The sequence below is a fragment of the Molossus molossus genome, unplaced genomic scaffold (assembly GCF_014108415.1).
Source record: "Molossus molossus isolate mMolMol1 unplaced genomic scaffold, mMolMol1.p scaffold_m16_p_19, whole genome shotgun sequence".
Lineage (NCBI taxonomy): Eukaryota > Metazoa > Chordata > Mammalia > Chiroptera > Molossidae > Molossus > Molossus molossus.
In genome coordinates, this window is record NW_023425354.1 from 41,848,587 (window position 1) to 41,870,724 (window position 22,138).

A 22,138-nucleotide genomic window follows, 5' to 3' on the forward strand; every position below is an offset into this window, starting at 1 on the left:
GCCCCATCCCCAGAGACTTTGAGACTTTTGCTTCATTCCTCCTACATTCTCTCTTGCTCCAGACCCCTGTAATTTGTTTTGTGGTTTATCTGAATGATATCATATCTATCAGCCAACCACTGAAGGCACATTTCTTTGTGAAGCTCACCCTTTGATGAGGTGACCTGTACACCATCACCCAGGACAGTCTCTCCAGTGGCTATGTGACTACCTCAACCTAAAATACCATTGCCCAATACTCACAACACAGTGCTTCTCACTAGGGGCCAGGCACTATGCTATACGATCTATCTAATTACGGCACTTAATTCTCACAACAATGAGATAGATATTTGCATCTCTGTTTTCAGCTGTGGAAACTGAGGCTCAGAGAGGTTAAGCAAATGGCCTGAGGTCACACAGCTAGCATATGATGGGAAGGAGATAAATTCTTTGTGCTGTCACATCTCCTAAATTGAACCACTATCGCAGAATATCTCATGGCAGAAAGGCGAGCCCAGGCCACCCCTACCCCACCCCCAATGGAAGATAATGTAGAGTGACCAGGAAGGCATCCTGCGGCTGGTGCACCCTCAGACTCCATGCACTGCACCCACAGCCACGAAGGGTGACCCAGAGCACACAGGAGCTCTCCCACCCTCCGCTGTCTTTACCTTGAGCCCTGGGGTGCTGGGTGAGGTCCTGCGGTGCCTTTGCCCTCTCTTCCTCCCCATGGAGCCACACAGAAGCCCCTGCTCCTCGTCCCTTGAGTCCGCAGGCACTCATCAACCCGGCCAGCAGACAGGCCTCAGCACGGGGAGGGCACTCCTGTCTGCTGCAGGGACCCTGCCAGGGTGGCTGTTGACCTCCTTTCCGGGGAGGACAGAGCTCTTCCAGAAGTCCCCTCGCTACATTTGGCCAGGGCGCAATGGCCATATGCGAAAGCCTTGAGACTGGCCTTTCAAGGAAGGGCGAGAAGGGGCCTGTTCTGCCAGCTGGGGGCCAGCAGGGACCAAGCAGACCACTTTCCAGTGGTCTGTGGTGTTTTGTGTTGCCCTCCAACTTCTCCTAGTATCCTGCTCCTTGGAAGGCAGGGACCTCATCTTAAACCTCCACTCGGTCCCTCTCGGGCCCTGCATTGGTTGCACACAGGTGGCCGGTGCTACCGCCAAGACCACCCTCATGGCTTGGACTTTTTGGTCTGCATCTTTGTGTCTGAGGGTGAGTTCCCCAGCTGAGGTAGGCCTCCAGGCCCACAGGTGTGGCGGGCTGGAAATGCCAGGCAGGAACACCCCCCAGGCCCGGCACTCAGCCCCAGGCAGGCAGGCAGGTTAATTCTGGCCGTGTTTCCCCGAGGGATTAAGCCCCAGTTGCCCTGCATGGAAGTAGGTAATAGTGTCCCTGGCTTGGCTGTCTGTCCTTCCGTTTCCTCTCCACTGACCTTTCCTTCACCTCCCAAACAATCCACTTCCTTGTCGCATCCAAGTCCTTGTTGCAGGGCCTGCTTCTGGGAGAACCCAGGCTAGGAGGACACACGGTTAAACGTTTGTGGACGAGAAGAACATTAACTTTGGACAAGTAGTATAGCAGGACCTGTTTAAAACTTTGCTTAAAATGCCATTTTGGGGGCTTAGGGGAGGATCATGTTTATAAGAGGAACAATATTCCTTTTCAGACTTCTCCTAATGACCTCCCAGGAATGAAATTCTGGAACTCACTTATTATTATTTTTTGTATCCTCACCTGAGGACATTTTTCCATTTTCTGGTCAGGTAGAGTGGGAGGGAGAGAGAGGAACAGAGAGAGAGAGAGAGAAACATCGATGTGAAAGGGACACATCGAGTGGCCACCACCCGCACGACCAACCAGGGCCGGGGACAAACCGCAACTGAGGTACGCGCCCTTAGCGGGAACCAAACCCGGGTCTCTCTGGACCGCAGGCCGACGCTCTAACCGCTGAGCCAAATAGGCCAGGGCACTCACTTACTTTTTAATTTTTACTTTATTTTTTTATCCTCACCCGAGGACATTTTTTCATTTTTTGTTCAGATAGAGTGGGAGGGAGAGAGAGAGAAACATCGACGTGAAAGGGACACATCGAGTGGCTGCCACCCACATGACCAACCAGGGCCGGGGACAAACTGCAACGGAGGTACGTGCCCTTAGCAGGAACCGAAGCCGGGTCTCTCTGGACCGCAGGCCGACGCTCTAACCGCTGAGCCAAACCGGCCAGGGCTGGAACTCACTTATTTTGAAGACCACATCAGGGCAGGGAGTGTATTCAATTAAAAAAAAAAAAATGTGTTGCCCTGGCCGGTTTGGCTCAGCGGTTGGAGTGTTGGCCTGAGGACCAGAGAGTCCCGGGTTCGGTTCCTGCTAGGGGCACGTACCAAAAAAAATAAAAAGAATAGAGAAGAGAAGAGAAGAGAAGAGAAGAGAAGAGAAGAGAAGAGAAGAGAAGAGAAGAGAAGAGAAGAGAAGAGAAGAGAAGAGAAGAGGGCTCCAGGATATCTGGAGCGTTTTCCTTGAGCCCACAGAAGCATGCTGTGTGTGGAGCTTTCCCCATGAAATTCATGTAAGGTTTAGAATTGATATAATCGGCACACTATCTCTTTTTGTGTGTGGGGAGGGAGGCAAGTTACAGGCATCTAACTGTGATGAGAAATTAATTAACAAAGAGTTGCCAGCTTATTTGAGAAAAAGGAGATTCTATCAAGAACGTTGTTCATTGAATGGCTTATGTGAAGGGACTGTGGCTTTCGGGCAATTAAGGGCACCCTGGTGAAGGGAGGGGTTGGCTTCATCAACACACCAGACATCTGCTTCCTTCCGATGTAGGTCTGATTTCCTTTATTCTTCTTCTAACACAGAAACTTGTGGTGAGGGTACATGAGAAGCCTGTCAGTATCACAGGTGGATTTTCACTCCAGCAGAGGAGTAGCTAAATCGTAGTGTGGGAGCTTCGGGGTGAGGTTGCCTTCGAAGTAGGGACTGGGGCGGCCAGCTTCCAACGAGGGCTGCCTGCTGCCGGCGCTGCCGTCCTTGTCTGAGAGGTAGGCGAGGTTCTCCGGTGTCTCCTCGGCACAGGGGTCGGCACAGGGGTCGGAGTGGAAGCCCTTGAAGGCCAAAATCCGGTAGCGCTTCCTCCGGTTCAGTTTATAGATGCGAATCCGTTCTTTTTCTGCCTCTGGGTCGGCGAGGATTCCTTCCCAACGCAGGCTCTCGTTGATCTGGCTGGAAAGGTTCTCTTCTGTTTCGGCAGAGTGGGGGAGACTTAAAGAGGAGGAGAGAGGAGGGGTGAGCTTGTTTGTGTCTCTGTCCTGTCTGTGCTCTTGCCTCGGGCCATGATCTTTGCTGGGACTTAAGACGTCATGAAAAGAGGAAGACACCTGCTGATTCTTCAGGCCTCGACTCTGATGTTTATCTGCTGAGCAGAGGAGCAGTGTTAGCATGTGTGGTGATACCTGCCCTCACCCTGCTCGGGAATGATGCCAAACTCACCAAAGATATAAGCGGGTGGGAAGTGGAGGCCCCTCCTTACCTAGGGCTCAGGCGCCCAAGCCCACCAGCCTTGGCCGCACTCCACCAGCTATATGGGGAGGGAAGAACCACTTGTTGAGCGTGTACTATGAGTCAGGTCCCCTGGATACAGTCTATCAACCCTATTTTCCAGGTGAGGAAACTGAGACTCCGAGTCTCAGTGACTTGCCAATGTCACATAGCTGGTGGCAGGGCCAGGACGCGAATGCAGACCTGACCCCAGTGCCCTGTTCTTTCCACTGTGCCACGCTGCCCCCACTTCCCCACTCCACATGCTCACCAAGATGCTTGCTAGTTCTAGGGGTCTATGACTCTACCCCAGTCTAGACTTCTTTACGATGGAGAAAAGGAGAACAACAGAAACACTTCCTACATCTGACTGCGGAAAGCAGTGTTATGCCAAGCCAGGAAATACTTCTGTTATGTGGCTTGCACTGATTTTTTTTTTTTACATTAATAAGCATTCCTGAATTATATAACACACACATAAAACACCATAAGCTGTGGTTCTTTCATCAGCTTATCCTTCTTTTTGAGGGGAGAGGAAAATCCCCCTCAAGAAAGAAACAAAAATAAGAAGGAAAAAAAATCCTCTTTTGACATTTCTCTACCTTTCTACTCCCCCAAAACTATTTGGTGTCTCCTGCTGACAGTATGAGGTACATACCACTGTAATTTCTAGAGTCAGAAGCTAAGCCAAAAAGGCAAGAAATTTCCTAATTTGGTTTTGCAGTCACACACAGGGCTGTTGGACCTAACCTCCAGAATTGATTTCTTGCCTTTTTATTATAATTCCACCTGAAGAAGTAATTATAATCGTCCTATTGCTTCCTTCCCCAAACTTCAAGGTTGACACGGGGAAGGCTGCCACTCTTTCTGCCTCCAGCTTGCACACAAAGGACCAGAGCCCAGAACCTTGAACCCAGGACCAGCCACACTAGAGGTCAGGGCTGCTGTGCCAAGGTCACTGAGAGCCACCTTCCAGACAGCTAAAACCCTGGAGGGGGACCACACAGGTGACAGTGGAGACAGCCTTCTATGTCACTGTGCCATAAAGTGGGAGCTCAGCACCTTTGTCAAGAAATCAAGGGGTTCTATGAGAGGAGTTCGGCGAGAGGCAGGGACTCTGTGGGTTTGTGGCAGGTTTGGCGTGTGTAAGGCTGACGTGTCCTTGAGGAGACTGCAGTGAGAACTGCATGCATACAGCTGTATGTGTGTGAGGAACTGTGTGCGAAGGGGTCTATGCATGTGAGTGTGAAACAGTATCTGCATGTGTGTAGGTTGTGAATGAGTGTGCCTGATGGGTATCTGTGCTTTCATTTTATCTGGTGGTTATATTGACATGAGGAGGTGTTGTTGAGGATGTTTGGGCTTATAAAAGTATGCAGCAGTGGTTGAGGCGACGTGTGTGCCGTTGAAGGCTGGCCTGGTTGGACAGGGCAGTGGGGGACAGACACTATGGGGAGGACACTACTTTATATACATTAACTGGGTGTCTGCAGTAACATCCAGAGGCCAGGTACCCCCGAGGAATGAGGGAGCAAGGAGGGTCTCTAGGCAGATGGCAGAAGTCTGATTCTAGTGCCTTGGTCTCGTTGGCTTGGGGAACGTCTGTGTGACGACGAAAGGATCCCTGTAGGAGGGCTTGAGATTTCTGTGGGGAAGGTATGGACGTTTAGGATTGCCACCCAGCTGAGGGATTAGGAAACTGAGGTGTCTGTAAAGTTGAGGTGCTGTGTGGGGCTGGGAGACTCTGCAGGATAATGCTGGGTATCTCGGGTGGGGGTCTCCATGGAGATTGAGAATTCTGGATGCAGGATTGGGGTCTCCGTGCTCTTTGGGGCCGGGTTTCTATGGTCATGGATGGTTTTTATGAGCAGGGTGGGGCTTCACTGTGCATCGATACGTGGTGTGTGTGGGGGTGGGAGTTTCTGTTTCTGGTCTGGACTGGTCTCCACCCAGGTAGATGGGGGTTTCTGTGAGGGACGCGGGTGGGCGACCTTGGGGAAAAAAAAGCTCAGGTACAGGGGCTGAGGCTTCCGAGCTAGTTGTTCCTCTTACCATCCCCCTTGCCCGACCCCTCGGTCTTTTTCCTCTTCTTTTTCTTCTTCCCCTTCCGTTTGGTGGGCTCGGAGGCGCTGCTGGAGATGGGGGGCAGCCTGGAACCCTTCGTGCCCGCAGTGCTGCCCTCTAGCCCCTCGTCATCCTCGCAGTACCTCGATGCCCCGGCCCCACCAAGGCCGTCCATCCGCCCGCTGGACCCCACCTGCGCGGGGGCACAGCGCAAGTCCCGCTGCCGCCGAGCTCGGGGTTCCAGGCGCCGAATGCCTGGCCAGGCACGCGTCTCCTTGGCGACCGCCACACAGCGCGCGTGCGCAATCGGAAAGCTTCCGCCCAGGTGCCGCCTGGGGACTAGGTGTGCGCATGCGTGTTTCAGTCTGCGCCCTTGGCCCAGTCCGCGAGGTGCCGGGGAAGAGTGACCAGAGAGGTTAGTAGTTGGGCTGCCACTCATCTCGTGTGTCCCTGTGCCTTGTAAAATGCTGTTTGTTCTCTCCTGAAATTTTATTATCCGAGTTGCAGTCTCGTACATCTGCCTTGGCCTTTCAAGCCCAATGTGTCCAAAATAAACTTACTTCGTTGTTCTCCATCGCAGTGAACAAAACAGCTGGACAGGCCAGAAACCTGGCGGCCTTGATCTCTCCGCCACTCCCCCCAAACCCCGGGTCCTCACCCAGGCAGGGGCTGACCGCCCCGTCTGCCACTTCAACGTCTGGACAACCCCCACACGGTCTCTACTTCCAAACCCTCCCCACAAATTCTGTACCTGCACAGCTGCTAGAACTAATTTTTAAAGACAGTGGGATAATTTCACTCTCTTGCTTAGAAACCTCCGTTGGGTCCCCATCACAATTCTTATTAAGATTAAACTTCAGTGTGGCTTGCAAAGCCTGGTTTGTCTTTTCAGGTTTATTCACCACAGATTAGATATTCCAAAAATGACTGTAATAACGTCTCTCATCCCACACGCTCTTCTAGAATTCTGCCATTTCCACATCAAGAGACAGTCTTAACGCCACTGTCCTTCGATCTGAGTGGGTTGGTTGGCTCACTTGTAACTAATACTATGCGGTGAAAGTGACACTGTGACTTGCAGGCTAGGTCACAAAAGGTACTGCAGCACTACTTTGTTCTACCTGCTCCTGGAGACCAGGGCCTCCTGATACCCTGAGCCCACTGTGCTGTAAGGGAACAAGTAGACCACATGGAGAGACCCTGAAACTCTGTGAAGGCAGGTGCCCCCAGCTGCTCCAGCCCCCAGCGGGAGAGACCCCCAGGCCAGCCCTACCCTAGCCTTTCCTGAATTCCTAATGGTGTAATTACTGCATTTTAGTGTGATTTAGTTGGGTAACAATAGATAAGTGGAACATCAATCTTGGATTTTTGCCGTCCTAGTGTGTATGAAGTTGTATTTCCCCTGTGGTTTTAAGTGCCATTTCCCTGATGACTGATCATCTTGAGCACTTTTATTTTATTTATTTATTTATTTTAATCTTCACCCAAGGTTATTTTTCCGTTTATCTTCAGAGTGGGAGGGAAGGAGAGAGAGAGAGAGAAACATGGATGTGAGAGGGACACATCAACTGGTTGCCTCCCGCATGACCCCAACCGGTGCCGGGGACGAACCACAACTGAGGTACGTGCCCTTGGCCGGAAAGGAACCCAAGACTCTTTGGTCTGGGGGCCAAGGCTCTAATCGCTGAGCCAAACTGGCCAGGGCCATCCCTTTTCCTATTAACTTACTTGTCACTTTTGGAGAAAATCAATTAACTGTATATGTGTGAATTTATTTCTGGACTCGATTCTGTTCCTTCCATCAATCTTTCTCTCTATAATAATACTGATGGGGAGGGGCACATAATAGAAATGAATTACAGTTGTTTAATAGCTATTCACTACACTAACAACTGAAAAGAGATTTTTCTTACAGACCCTGGGAAACTGGAGACGTTACAAGAAGAAAAATAGGGCCATAAACATAAGGCAGCCTTGAAGCCCAGATGGGTCCATTACTCAGAAAAGAAGATACATTTTAAGTGCAGATTAAGGACAGAACCTATCTAAAGGGAGACAGAGTTCTCAGGCTAATCTTTGCAAGGACAATGATAGAAAGCAGACCGTGAGAACTCACTTGTTTTAAATTTTTTCCCACCCTCTAACCCTATATAAGGGCTGGCTTGAAATTAAATGTCAGAGTGGTCTTTCCAGAGTATTGCACCTGCCGCTATCTCAAATCACTGGCCAACTTAATAATAAAAAAGCAGCACAGCCCTGGCCTGTTGCTCAGTGGTTAGAGCACCGACCAGCAGACCAAAGCGTCTCGGGTTCGATTTCGGTCAAGGGCACGTACCTCGGTTGTGGTTTGTCCCTGGCCCTGGTCAGGGTCATGCTGGAGGCAACCAGTCGTGCCCTTGACCAGAATTAAACCCATGATTTGTTGGTCCGTGGGCCAATGCTCTACCGCTGAGCCAAACCGGGGCTCTCGGGTAAGGATATTTTTTAAAAAAGCAACACAAAGATTCAACCTCATCTCTACTTATTTGACTCTAGTAATGATGGGCAGTGGGATCCTTTCTTCTGGTTTCAATACCACAATGTCCTGGTTATTGTAACTTTATTATAAGTTTTTTTGTTTGTTTTTAATCCTCACCCAAGGATCTGGCTTCATTGATTCTAGAGAGAGAGAGAAACATCGATGTGAGAGAAATATGGCCCGACAGGGGATTGAACCCACAACCTGGGTATGTGCCCTGACTTGGAATCGAACCTGAAACCCCTTGGTACATAGATGATGCTCCAACCAACTGAGCCACATTGGCCAGGGTTATAGTAAGTCTTGATATAAGGTAGTGTAAGTTTTCCAACTTTGTTCATTTTGAAGATTATTTTGACTGTTTTAGAGCCTTGGCTTTTCCATATACATTTTTAAAAAATCTTGTCTATTTCTTCAAAACAGTCTGCTGGGATTTGGATGGGGGTTCCATCTTATACTCAATAGTGGCAGTCATGAGTACTGATCCACACACAGGCACACATTGCTCTGTAGGGACCCTGCTGTTCTGTGTGTCCTCAGTCTTCTCATCCACTAAGTGTGGTAGGCAGCTAGACAGACATGAGTGGAACAAGGACAGTGGGCCAGGCCAAGGTCACCAGGGTGGGAAGCCCCAACTGCCTAGCAAGGAATAACTAGGGTGGGACCTCGTCCCCAGGGTGACCTTTCCTCCCCTAGCATATCACTGGTCATACAGTTTGGACCCCCTGACCTTTCCTCCCTAGAGATAACATCTAGGCCTCAGTGGTATTTCAGCTCCAGGGCCAGAAAAGCAGCAAAACCAGACCGGTGACCCCATAGCGGACCTCAGGACCAGCTGAGGTCTGCTCCCCCTCCCCCTCTCCTCAGGCATGTCATCTTTACCTTCCTCACTTCTAAGCTCCAAGGACCCTTCTACAGCTTGTTTCCTAAGCCCATTTCTTCTACGAATCACTTCTTCTACCTCTGTGATTGTCTAAATAAATGTTCTCTTATAGTTTGAGTCTTGGCTGTGAATTCTTTCCTAGCCAGAACTCAAGTACCAAGGTGGCTAAACCCAGGTCTGGCCTGACCCCTGTGGTCTAACACCTGGTACCATTCTCAATGCCCCCAACACATGTCCGGCACAGTCTGCATATAGCGAGTGCTTGGAATCTACCCCTTGCCTGTCTGCTTTTGTCCCTAGGAGCTTAGTGAAATGTAAATGACAGAAGTCCTCTGTGCAAATGACCACCTGCTAGTGGAGATGTCTAGGGTTTGCTTTCCAGATGCCCTGCCCTACTCAACATGTGCTTATAGACAGGTGCCTGTCTTCCCTCTCAGCGGGTCCTCCTTGCCTGGATACCCACCTGGCAGGAGGCAGCTTGACCATTTCTCTTTCGATTTTAGTGAAGGTTGATCAAGGTTAATGTTGAGCTAGCCAGTCAGCTTTGAAAGAGAAAATTCATATCCAGCAAAGGAATAAACTCTCTTACTTGATAGATGAGTGAACAGACAGGTGCAAAGTGACTTGCTCAACCTCTTAATGCTAATTAGCCACCAAGTGGGGCCTGGAATCCATCCCTAGTTCTACAAATCTTGCCAGGAGAGCCATCGGTTTTACAGTGATGTTCATTGACCAACAGAAGAGATCATAGTCTCTTCAATGTGTGTTGTCGCTTCCTTATTTAAACTTTCTCCTTGTGGTCTAATTGGATGTTATTGTTCTGAGCAAGTAAAAGCCAAGGTTTCCTTTTCACTAAGGACCAAGGGTTTCCCTTTAGTTCAGCGCTGATACGGGCACACCTTGGGGAGAGCTTACAGCTTTGTCTCTTCCTGCTGCCTGCTCAGCCGGGGCCTGTCCAGCTGGCCACGGTGCTGGTCCCTGCTCTGTCCTCCCCACTTTCTCCACGCTGCCAGTTTCTTCCCCAAGGCGGATGCACAGTGTCCACTCTTCAGCAGCATCAGCCTTAGACGGGCAAGTGGGGACCCTGCTCTGGACCTTGTGCTTCACAGAACCCTGCTCTGACTCTGCCCCAGCTATACCCCTCCCTAAGCGACAGGACGTCTGTGGAGTCAAGGGTCCTGTCCACCCAGCAGCCATCTCCCACCTCCCCACTTGTAGCCCACAGTCTGAGTACCTGACACCTTGAAATTTCTTGCTCCAATGTCCCCAGCCTGCTGGTTGGGCCTCTCTGGGCCTCTTTCCTGAGTGCATCCTCCTTAGTAGCTGTAGGCCAAGGGCAGTATAGATGGGAACCCAGCAGGCTGGCTGAGGCGTCCAGACCTGTGCATTGAAAGGTCTTCCTCGTGTAGAAAGGAGGGAGGACTGGGGAGAGGAGGGAGCAGGCCATGGGCTGGGCACAGAACCCCAAGAGCCCGAAGAGCAAGATTCAGATCTGGCCTTCCAGACTGTTATGGAGGCCTACTTGTCAAGGTAGGAAGATAGTACATATTTTATTTAACAGTATGTCAATTTAATTTATAACTTTTACTATTTAGACATATGGTACGTGGGCCTCCCTTTCTACTCTTGCCCCAGGCTTTGCAACTGTTAAGAACAGGCCTGCTGTTCATTTTTCCTCCTTTCAGAAGCCACTCCAAACACTTCCTGATTTTCACGTCATACTTCATAGTACTTCAGGGAAAAAAGGAAAGAGAAACCCTACAACCAGTTCAGTGAACTGCGCGGTGTCCATCGGTGGGCCACCCAAGGGCTCCCGAAACAGAGTGAGGCAGCTTGGTTTAGGCTGATCTGGGACCAAGGCCAAGAGTGTTAGTGGTGAAGCAGGATGAAAAGGGTTTGCTAACACCTCCTACCCTCCCTCACTTCCCTCCTGCCCCACTGACCTCCTTCCTCACTGTCCAGCGTGTCAGCTAAGGGCATCTCAGCTCACGTCTCTGCACCTGCTACTCCCTCCCCCACGACACACTCGTGTTCGAGATGTTATGCCTTCCCTGGGAAGGGTACCAGCATGTGCCACCCCAAAATATGCCGCTTTGGCATATGGATTAGTTTGCGCTAAAGGCCACAGAGAACCAGCAGATACAGGAAGAGCTCTTAAAGCAGAGCACCTGTTTTCCTCTTGTACAGAGATTTGCATTTATAAAGGGAATTTCCATTTGTAGAGCTCTCTCATACCTGGAGGAGGGCTCTGAATTCAGAGAAGACCCTGACTCCAGTCTGCTTAACAAACCCTGTTCAACAACCGCCTTTACCATGCTTTTCCCGGTCACCTTCCTGTGACTTGCTGCCCTGCCCAGCTTTGTTTAGCCCGAGATGGTATATAAGCCTCATCATCTGGCCTCCTCGGGGTTTGTTTAATCCTCACCTGAGGATTCTTTTTTTTTCATTTATTGATAGAGGGAGAGGGGGAGGGGGAGGAGGAGGAAGAGGGAGAGAAACATCAATGTGAGAGAGACACATTCACTGGTTGCTTCGTGCATGACCCTGACCAGGGCCGGGGATGAACCGCAACTGAGGTACGTGCCCTTGACCAGAATCAAACCCGCGATTCTTTGGTCTGTGGACTGACACTGTAATCACTGAGGCAGACTGGCCTATTTGGGGCTGTTGTTTTTTTTAATGTGAAAAAAAAAAAAAATCAAACATATTGCGGTAATATTGATTAATAACATTATATAGTTTCCAGGTGTTCAAGATTATAATTCAGTGTCTGTGAGCTCTGCTGCGTGCTCCCCACCTGAAGTCTCCTTCCCTTCCCTTACCACGCATCTGACTCCCTCCACCCACTTCGCCCCCCACCCTCTCTCCCCTCTAGGAACCGCCTTGTTCTGTTGTCTGTATCTATTCGTTTCTTTGTTACTTTTTGTCCCATATTCTGTATCTATTCGTTTCTTTGTTACTTTTTTGTCCCACATATGGTGAAATCATACCGTTCTTATCCTTGTCATCTGACTTATTTCACTTAGCATAATACTCCCAAGACCTATCAATGCTGTCGCAAATGGCAAGATTCCATCTCGTTTTTGGATGAGTAGTATTCGTGTGTGTGTGTGTGTGTGTGTGTACACCACATCTTCATCCAGTTGACACTTGGGTTGTTTCCAGTGGCCCCCTCCTTGAGCCACATTTGTGTGTGTGTGTGAACACTGGTGTGTATGCAATGAAAACTTTTTTCTCTTGTTTATCTTCTACCAGTTTGATTCACAGGCCCCTAGCCACTGAACCCAGGAGGATGGAAGGAAAAAGAGTTTTCTTCCCTTACAATCAAATGTCATCTTATCAGAGAAGCCTTCCCTGGCCACCCCTCCCGTGTCCCTTACTGTCCTTTATTTTTCTCCACAGCATTTATCACCACTGGACTTACACATCTCGTTGTTTCTTTATGTATTATCTGGAAACGTTGTTTCGTTCATGGCTGTACCTCCAACACCTAAAGCAGCGCTTGGCATACAACAAACACTCAATAAATATTTATTAAATGACGTGTAAAAAAAAGTGTACGGCATGTGTATGTATACACCTGGTGCTAAAAGGATGCCTGAGAAACAGGTAAAGGGGTTGTCTCTTTGGAAGGAGGGGGAGACACTTAGTTTTCATTCTATCTTCTTCTCTGATGGCTGATTTTGTTACTACGTGCATATCATATTGATTTTAAAAATGAATATTTAGACCACTCGATGTGTCCCTTTCATGTTGCTGGTTCTCTCTCTCTTCCTTCCTCTTTCTCCCTCCCACTCTATCTGAACAAAAAATGGAAAAAAGTCCTCACGTGAAGATTAAAAAAAAAAAAATGAATATTCAGAAGTAAGAATTTTTAAAAATTGTGATTGAGCCCAGCTGGTGTGGCTTGGTGGTTGAGTGTCGATCCATGCACCAAGAGGTCACCGGCTCGATTCCTGGTCAGGGCACATGCCCAGGTTGTGGGCCCAAACCCCAGTGTGGGGCATGCAGGAGGCGGCCAATGGATGATCTTTCTCATTGGTATTTCTATCTCCCCATTCCTTTCCTTTCTCTCTCTAAAAAAATCAATAAAATTTTTTAAAAAATTGTGATTGAGTCTCATGATGAAATATTATATGAGAATTTTTAAACAACAACAACAACAAAAAACAGTTTTGTTCAGCGGTTAGAGCTTTGGCCCACAGACCAGAGAGTCCCAGGTTCGGTTCCCGCTAAGGGCACGTACCTCGGTTGCAGTTTGTCCCCGGCCCCGGTTAGGGTCGTGTGGGTGGCAACCAGTGATATGTCTCGCTCACATCGAAGTTTCTCTCTCTTGCTGTCTCTCTCCCTCCAGCTCTATCTGAGGATAAATGCAAAAATGTCCTCGGATGAGGATAAAAAACAACAACAATAACCTATGGTCAAATCTGGCCACAATGGTATCTCCCAAAGGCTGAGCAAAAAAGTAAGTTACAGAGGAAGACAAACAAGCAAGTCCATGGACAGAAAGCAGATCTGTGGCTCCCCGCTCCTTGTGGGAGGAGGAGCAATGGGGAGGGATTACTTAATGGATAGGAGGTTTCCTTATGGAGTGATGAGAATATTTTGGAACTAAAATGGAATGGGGATTGCACGACATTGTGAAGGCTCTAAATGCCACTGAATCATACACTTTAACATGGTCAATCATATGTTCTGTGAATTTCTTCTCAATAAAAAAAGAGAATAGAGAATGTTCCCATTCATATAAAGTTCAAACACACACAAACAGTATTACATGTATTTAAGGACATGGGCATGTAGTAACGTATAGAGAAATGTGGGGGACGGAGAAGTGCCTGGGAGGAGTCGTGATGGCAAGGGTCACACGGGCTGCCCGTGTTGGAAACATTTCACTTCTTAGGCTGAGCAGGGGGCAGTGGGTGCTTCATATGTTCTATATTATTCTTTATACCTTTCGCTATGTCTGAGATATTTTCTCCTAGAAGTTCAAAACCTCCCATAACTGCAGCCTGTACATTTCCGTAGGATCCTGTTATGGGCTGGACTGTGTCCCTCTCAAATTCACATTGAAGTCCTAACCCCCAGCACCCCCATCGTGACTGTCCTGAGAGACAGGATCTGTAAGGAGGTAATAAGTTAAAGTGAGGAGGTTAGTGTGGGCCCTAATCCAGTGTGACTGGTGTCCGTATCAGAAGAGCTAGGGCCACAGACGGGCGCAGAGGGACGACCGTGTGAGGACACAGCATGAAGGGGCTGTCTGCGAGCCGAGGAGAGAAACCTCCGAAGGAACCAGCCCTGCTGCCACCTTGATCTCGGATTTCTGGCCTTCAGAATGATGATGAAGGAGTTTCTGCTGTTTCAGCCATCCATGTGTGGGACTGAGGCAGTCTGAGCGAACTCACGGGGATCTTCGTCCTTTCGCTCCCCACCAGGCCTTCAGGCCACAGTGTTACCTCTGCGGTGTCCATTCTCCACCTGATGGGCTCCGCATGGGACTTCCTGGTGTGTTTGGCCACCAGAGCAGGGTGGAAGGGCCCAGCGACGTGCCAGCCTCTTATCTCCCATTTTCAGCATTGAAAAAAAAAATCTGTTAGAAGTGGCCCCAAATTATGCAGGAGCTGGGGCTTCAGAGGGAGAGCTGGACAAGGAGGATGCCGGGGGCGTGGAGAAGCCCCGTGGCTGGCCAAGGCCTCCAGCAAGGAAGGCCGGTAGGGACCCAGCCTCCGCTCTGGCTGTGTCTGTCCTGGTTACTTGTGTGGGGGTTCACTTCCGAGGGTAGGTTCTGAAAGGGGCAGGAGAGAATAACAGATAATAGAGAACTAATCATAGTGGAGTACTAGCCATGGTCATAAGAAATGCCGAACAGCCTTGCTGTTTATCACGATCACTTTGTTCTGATCACAGAAAGCCCGTTCTGACCCGGCTGGGAGCTGTGCACCCCGGGAGTGTACCTCCCAGAAAGACTAACAACCTTGGAGCCCACCTACTCTTCCCAGCAGAGCGACCCCACATAAACAACCAGCTACTGAGGGAGTGCAGAGCAGACGTTTCGGGGATGACCCACTTCTCTCCCCTACTGCAGGCGGTGTCGGAATAAATGCTCGTACCCGTCTCCGCTCTGCTTAGTTGGCTCACGTAGGGACAGGCGGCCCGACCCATTCGTTGTCTGGTTTCAGGTCCAGCCAGAAGAACCTTGAGGGTAAAGGAAAGTGACTTCCTTCCCCATACTTGCATGGGCCCTGGAACCCGACTGCTTGGGTTTGACTCCTAGTCCTGCTAGTTGTTTGCTGTGTGACCTTGGGTAATTACGTCACCTTTCTGTGCCTTGGCTTTCTCATCTTGTAAATAGTCACGATAATGAATACCTATACTGTAGGGTTGTTGAGGGGATTAAATGAAAAACATTTAACACAGTTCCTAGTGCATATATAGTGTGTATTTTGTTTTGTTCTGCTTTGCTTTGAACTTCAGACCAACAGCCAAAATGGCCTGGGTGCAATATCAGCGATGAGACATTCTCGACTGCTGGCTGATCCCGAGAGATGACATCTGTTCCTTGAAAACACGGATTTCAGAACATATTAGGCACTTTGCAAAAGCCAACGAGAGTGACACCCTGTGAAGGCCCTGCCCCAGCCCCCAGCAGCCGGGACGGTGCCGTAGGACTCTGCCTTGACAAGGCAGTGATCCAGTGACTACCTCAGCCTGGTCCAGCGGTGGATGCCTGGGTATTCCTGAAGTATTTCCCTTCCTGTAACTCTGCAAGCATTGAAATGACACCTGTCATTCACTGGGTGGCCCTAAACAAACAGCCCTCACCAGGCCCTTGGCCTCTTTCAAGCCCCCCTCCCCCCAGCCTGGGTAAGTAAGCTTAGGGGACAAAAATGATACCTATGAGATGATGCATACAAAGTGACTACACAGGGTCCACGTGCTCCTTGAGTGTGATGATCTGTTGTTCACGTCTGGGCCATCGCTGCAGGCCCCTTCACACTGCAAGCCCCAGGGAGCGGGACCCACCCACTGAACATTCTGTTTGCACGGCCCCTTCCTCACCCCATCTGTACGAAAGTGCTGGACAACGAGGAAGCTGGGCCTCTCTTTGGACTTTAGTGTCCTTTAGAATGTTAATTCATTGTGTCTACACCTCCAGGCTATTCCCAGAACCGAAGATCTAAGTTTTTTCCTGTATTAGTTTTTGTTGATTTATGCTGCTGTCTCCCTGCCTAAGCAAGGGAAAATCCTCGATCTGGGCCTTGTTGGATGACAGCTGAACAATTGTCCTCATGCTTGTCTTTGTGGGCTGCTATTTAACTTTGAGTCCCAGAGGCTGTTGGTGGCAACTCCAAGGCTCCCTCTCACCAGGAACATTCCTGGAAAGAAGAACAAAGATGGACACTAGTTAATGGTGGGAAAGACAGATTTTACTCAGTACTGCTGCAGTAGGAGGAAGAGATTTCTTTCTTTTAAAATGTATCAATTTTGCCCGGCCTGCCGGTGTGGCTCAGTGGTTGAGCGTCAATCCATGCTCCAGGAGGTCACCGGTTCGATTCCTGGTCAGAGCACATGCAGTGGGGGGCATGCAGGAGGCGGCCAATTGATGTTCTCTCTTAGCAATGTTTCTATCTCTCTCTCCCTGTCCCTTGCTCTCTCTCTAAAATCAATAAAGAGTCCTGGCCGGTTTGGTTCAGCAGTTAGAGCTTCGGCCTGCAGACCAGAGAAACCCGGGTTTGGTTCCTGCTAAGGGCACGTACCTCAGTTGCAGTTTGTCCCCGGCCCCAGTTGGGGTAGTGTGGGTGGCAACCAGTCGACGTGTCCCTCTCACATCAATGTTTCTCTCTCTCTCTTCCCTCCTCTCTCCCTCCTGCTCTATCTGACAATAAATGTAAAAATGTCCTCTGGTGAGGATAAAATTTTTTTTTAAGTAAATAAATAAAATCAATAAAGAAAAAATATTGAAAAATAAAATAAAATAAAATAAAATGTATTGATTTCAGGGACAGAGAGACAGAGAGAAACAGTGATTTGTTGTTCCACTTACTTATGCTTTCTTTGGTTGCTTCTTGTATGTGCCCTGACTGGGGATCGAACTCACCACCTTGGTGTATCAGGACAGCGTTCCAACCAACTGAGCTATCCGGCAAGGCCAAGAGACTTCTTTAATATAGAACTTCTTTAACATAAAATTACACTTTGAAGGATTGACTCCCAAGCCCTTCAGAAAGACACTTCTGGGTTCTGGGAGACACATGTGAAGCAAGATACTTAGATGTTAGGAGAATTTTTTTTTTTTTTTTTTTGACAAGTGGGAAAAGGGAAACTAAGACAAATGGTTAGACAAATAGGGCCAGACAAGTCAAGCAATTTATAGTCAGCTAGTAAATCATAAGATCTTACCTTCCCTAACCAAGGACACTTGAGAGCAGATAGTTTACACCTCTCCTCCCCAACCACAGAGGAAATAGCTTAAATCACCCTGGTCAGGGAGGTAGAGAACAGAGACCCAGTTAGTGCCAGCCAAACCCAAGGACGAAGAAAGTCAGGGAATAAACAAAAGACCCAATTAGAGTCAAACAAATCCAAGACAGAGGCAAAGCTGACCAGAAAATGCCCCTGGTCCCTCTATGCGCTCATTTTGGTACATCGACGTATTTAATTTTTTTTTTTATCCTCACCTGAGGACATTTTTCCATTTTTTTGGTCAGATAGAGTGGGAGGGAGAGAGAGGAAGAGAGAGAGAGAGAGAGAGAGAGAGAGAGAGAGAAACATCAACGTGAAAGGGACACATCGAGTGGCTGCTACCCGCACAACCCAACCAGGGCCGGGGACAAACTGCAACCGAGGTATGTGCCCTTAACGGGAACCGAACCTGGGACTCTCTGGACCGCAGGTCGAAACTCCAACTGCTGAGCCAAACCGGCCAGGGCGGTACATCGACATATTTTTAAAAAACACCTAGAAAGCTGATTAATATTCTGCTGAAACCCTCCTGAGATGTCCCCTAGGGTCCCAACCTGCAAAAGAGAGAGAAAGACAAAGACAAAGACAAAGACTCTCTCAGCACAAAGGGGGCTCTCTCTGGAGCAAGCCCAGGCCTATCTCAGGTGTGAACTCTTTCTTTTCTCCTGTGTTTTCACTGTCCCCAGCTTTAATAAATATACTCTTTTTAAAAATCATATGATTTTATTGATTTCTTTAGAGAGGGAGAGAGAGAGAAACATCGATGTGAGATGTGAGAGAGAAACATCAATCAGCTGCCTCCTGCACGCCCCCTACTGGGGATCGAGCCTGCAACCCAGGCTTGTGCCCTGATCAGGAATTGAACCTGGAACTCTCAGTCCATGGGATGTCGCTCAACCCACTGAGCCACACGGGCCAGGCTAACAAATACACTCTAAAGATTACCTGGACTCATGTTGTGACATCTTTCCTGCATGAATTCAAGAACCTGCACCCTACTTGGGCCAGTCCCTGTCCATTGACACATGTACATCTCAAAGTACGGAGATAAAATTTACAAAATTAAGTTTTTAAACATAAATGCTCTAAGAAAATGGAGGTCAGGGGCCTAGCACAGATGTCGCCTGGAATGAATGATAAATTGTTTTGGAAGCTTTGAGTTGTTTTCAGATAGGAACTCAAGGTGGGGCTGGGTCATCCCAGGGACAGGGAGGCCTTAGGCTGCTAGACACAGTGTTAGCTTGGTTTTTCCAGCCTCTGTGTGTTGAGGGGTGGACAGAATCGTTGTGTTGAGTTGCAGTTATTGCGGGCCAAGGTTAAAGCCTTAGTCGAGAAGTGGGCTCAGAGAAACCTGACTAAAATTTGGCCCAGGAGAGTCTCTGTCAGAAGGAAGGGAGACGTCAATGGGGCTGTTCCTGCTGAGATTGTTAGAGCCTCAAAAACGAGCCATATGTTTGTTCCAATGTTCCACACATGGCCAAACAAAGCACCAAAGGCAGCGTGGGGTCAGGGTGGTACCTGCAGGAGAGCAGATAGATTCTCTCTTCAGGGGCCTCCTGACTGTCGACTTCTCAGTGCTTTTGAAAAGGTCAACCTCGGTGCAATCAGAATTCTTGGGAGAACACGTTGAACATGATTCCAGGCCCCACCTCCAGATTTAATACTAGGGCCTGTGACTGCATATTTAACATGCCCTCAGGTGTTTCTGACACAGACGCCCCAAGGCACATCTGAGAAGCTGGTTTAAAGTATAAGCCTCAGGGCCTTGGCCTGATCGCTAGGTGGTTCGAGTGTCCTCCGGATAACCCAAGGTTGCAGGTGTGATCCTGGTAAGGGCACAAACAAGAAGCAACAAATGGCCCTGGCCAGTGTGTTCAGTGGTTAGAGCATCGGCCAGAGCAGTGAAGGGTTGTGGGTTTGATTCCTAGTCCAAGGCATGTACTGGGGTTGCAGGTTCGGGCAACCAATTGATGTGTCTCTCTCACATTGATGTTTCTTTCTCTCCACCACCCCCCTCCACTTTTTCTAAAAAAAAAAAATCAATAGAAAAAATATCCTAGGGTGAGGATTAACCCCTCCTCCCAAAAAAGCAACCCCACCAATGAATGTATAAGTAAGCGGAACAACAACTGGATGTTTCTCTCCCCCATTCCTCTCTAAAATCAATAAATAAAATTTAAAAATATTTTTAAAAAGTATAAACATCTCAAAAAAATAAAAGTATAGACATCTCTCAAACACATAACTAGAAGCCTTCTTTAGCCAAATACCCACAGTAATGCCCTCTTGCCCAAGAAACTCCGGAGTCACCATGCCTACTGGGCCCTGCCTCCTGTTGCTATTTATTTTTCATGGGCCCATTTATTTCTAGATTGCAACCCCGCAGCCACCGCTGGCTGGATGTTCATTACTCAGCCGAATCTACAGCACCCAGACCTTGGCCTTGACCTGCAGGTCACTCTGAGGCCTCCCCAGTGTACCTGGGGACTGAGACGGCCTTCTCACTGCCTACCTCCTTTCCAGGGCCTGGGGTCCAAGGCCGGTCTCTGAAGCCATGGTCCCAAACCTCAGAGAATAAGCAGACAAGACCACTCAATGGGATAGGGAGGTCTAAGTTCCTTGGCCTGCTGTAGGTGATTTAACGATAAAACGCAATGGCTTCAGTAGCAAAGAGCATACCCAGCCCCCAGCTCTGGTTTCTAATCCTATTCCCCAGGGAAAGGAAGCTCTGGTTTCTAATACTATTCCCCAGGAAAAGGAAGCTCTGGTTTCTAATCCTATTCCCCAGGAAAAGGAAGCAAGGCTCTTCAGAGAAACGGCTGATTCTAGGACTGGGCAGGAAATACACAGAACGAGCTTCTAGGATCCTGTAGTGCTAGAAAGTAAGCACTTGAAGCCGCTTAGGGAAAAGAGAGTGATGTTTGTTATCCAATAATAAGGGGCCTTCGGGACCAGGCCTTCCGAGGATATCCATTGGGAGGGGCCCCGCCCACCAGGTGACCTGAGGCCGGGGTTCTCCCGCCCGTGGCAATAGGTTCCAGGTGGGAGAAGGGCGGGGCGGGGCGGGCGCCCGGGTCCCGCGGCCGCCGCCAGGGGGCAGCCAGGGCGCGCGCCAGGCGGCCGGGCCGAGCCCGCAGGTAAGTCTGGCTAAAGTGGGCCCTCCCACCCCTGCCGGGCCCAGTCCCCGAGGGCTGGGGAGTTGGTCTGGCTCCGTGGCGGGGGCCGAGGGGGCGCGCAGGGTGGCCCCGGCGCGGTGGACGGGAGCTCGGAGCTCTTTGAGCCCAGGGAGGGAGCGAGCCCCGGGCCGGCGGGACGCGGGCAGCGCCTGGACCGATCCCTGGGACGGCTGGCGCTTTGCGTCTCGGCCGCTGCCCCGCCGGGGCCCCGCCGGGGAGCCCGTGGTGCGCCCCGAGGTGGGGGCCGCGGGGGTGGCCGGGTGGGGGAGGGGAGAGGGCGCGAGGGCAGGAGAGGGCGGCCTCGGACACCAGGCGGCGCTGGGGTGAGCCTGCGGGCGCGCGAGTCAACAAGTGCGAGGTTCACCCAGCGCCCGCTGGGGCGCGCACGTGCGGCGGGAGCGCGGGTGTTGCTGGCTGGCCGTGCCCGCGCCGGCGCCCGGCGCCCCCTCCCCTCCGCCTGGCCTTTGGTGAGGATCCCGCTCTCGAGATGACTGGCGCGGGGCGCCGTGGCGGGCCCGGGCCCAGGCCGGGACATTTGAACTTTCGCCCATGGTGAGGTGCCCAGGATGGGGGAATTTGTCACCGGCCAGTTTCCTCCGTTCACCTCGCCTACCTCTTCCAGCCTGAGAGCATGCCCCGGGTGTGGTTTCAGTGCTCCCTAAACCCGCTGCCGACACTCAGGCCACCTCTGTTTTTCCCAGGCAGAAGGTTTGAAGGTACTGTTGCAATCCATCCTGTGCACTTCAGCATGAAGGCTCTTGGCTCACAAAGGTGCCCATGACACCCGCTCTGGGAGGGTGGAAGCCTCCTCTCTCGGGCTGCAGGGAGGACCCTGCTGGGAAGTCTGGGAATTCTGACCCCAGCAGCCTGGCTGCCCAGAGGCTGAGGAGCCGATTTACCCACCTGGGTGGTCTGATAGGCCCCACCCCAGAGGTTGCCCCCCAGGAGATGTGTGATGTGGACGGGGGAAGCCCATCCTCAGTGAGGTTCAGGGCCAGAGGGATTGATCAGGTTATCTGTGAGGCTCCAGCAGTCTGAGGGCTGGAGGAGTCTGGGTGTCCCTGGCCACGCCCACACCTTGAGAGATTGTGTCCTTAACCAGGTCTTCATGTCCCTCCACCCTCCTCTGACACCCTTTGGCCTCCCATCTTTTGGGAGGGAAATAAACATGCATGGGAGCCCTGGCTTCCTTCCCTCTATTTCTCTGTCACGTTTGCCCAAGTGCCCTGCACCAGCTGCCTCCCTCTCAGCTCCTCGCCACCCCTCTTAATCCTCAGCGGCCTGGCTGCTGGCCCCAGCACTTTGCTGTAACTGCTTCCCTGAAAGTCATCTTGTTTTAAACACTGCTCTTTTGTCTGTTTGTCCATCTGCCCAGGAAGTGGACCCCTGTGTGCATGTGTCCTCACTGCAACCTTCTCTGCTGATTTCTGGGGCACCCCTCCCTCCTGGCTTTGTTCTTATTTCTCCTTTTTCCTTCTCCTCTTCTGACCCCTCTTTCCTCTTTTC

At 50.3% G+C, this 22,138-nt stretch overlaps 1 protein-coding gene across 1 annotated transcript; it reads right to left on the reverse strand.

Moving 5' to 3' along the window:
- Positions 1-2,900: 2,900 nt before the first annotated feature.
- Positions 2,901-20,012, reverse strand: CUNH17orf97 (chromosome unknown C17orf97 homolog). The gene is given in 4 exon segments (XM_036269696.1): positions 2,901-3,403; positions 5,581-5,795; positions 5,797-5,964; positions 19,969-20,012. Coding segments are annotated over 4 exon segments (930 nt in total).
- Between the last annotated feature and the right edge of the window lie 2,126 nt (positions 20,013-22,138).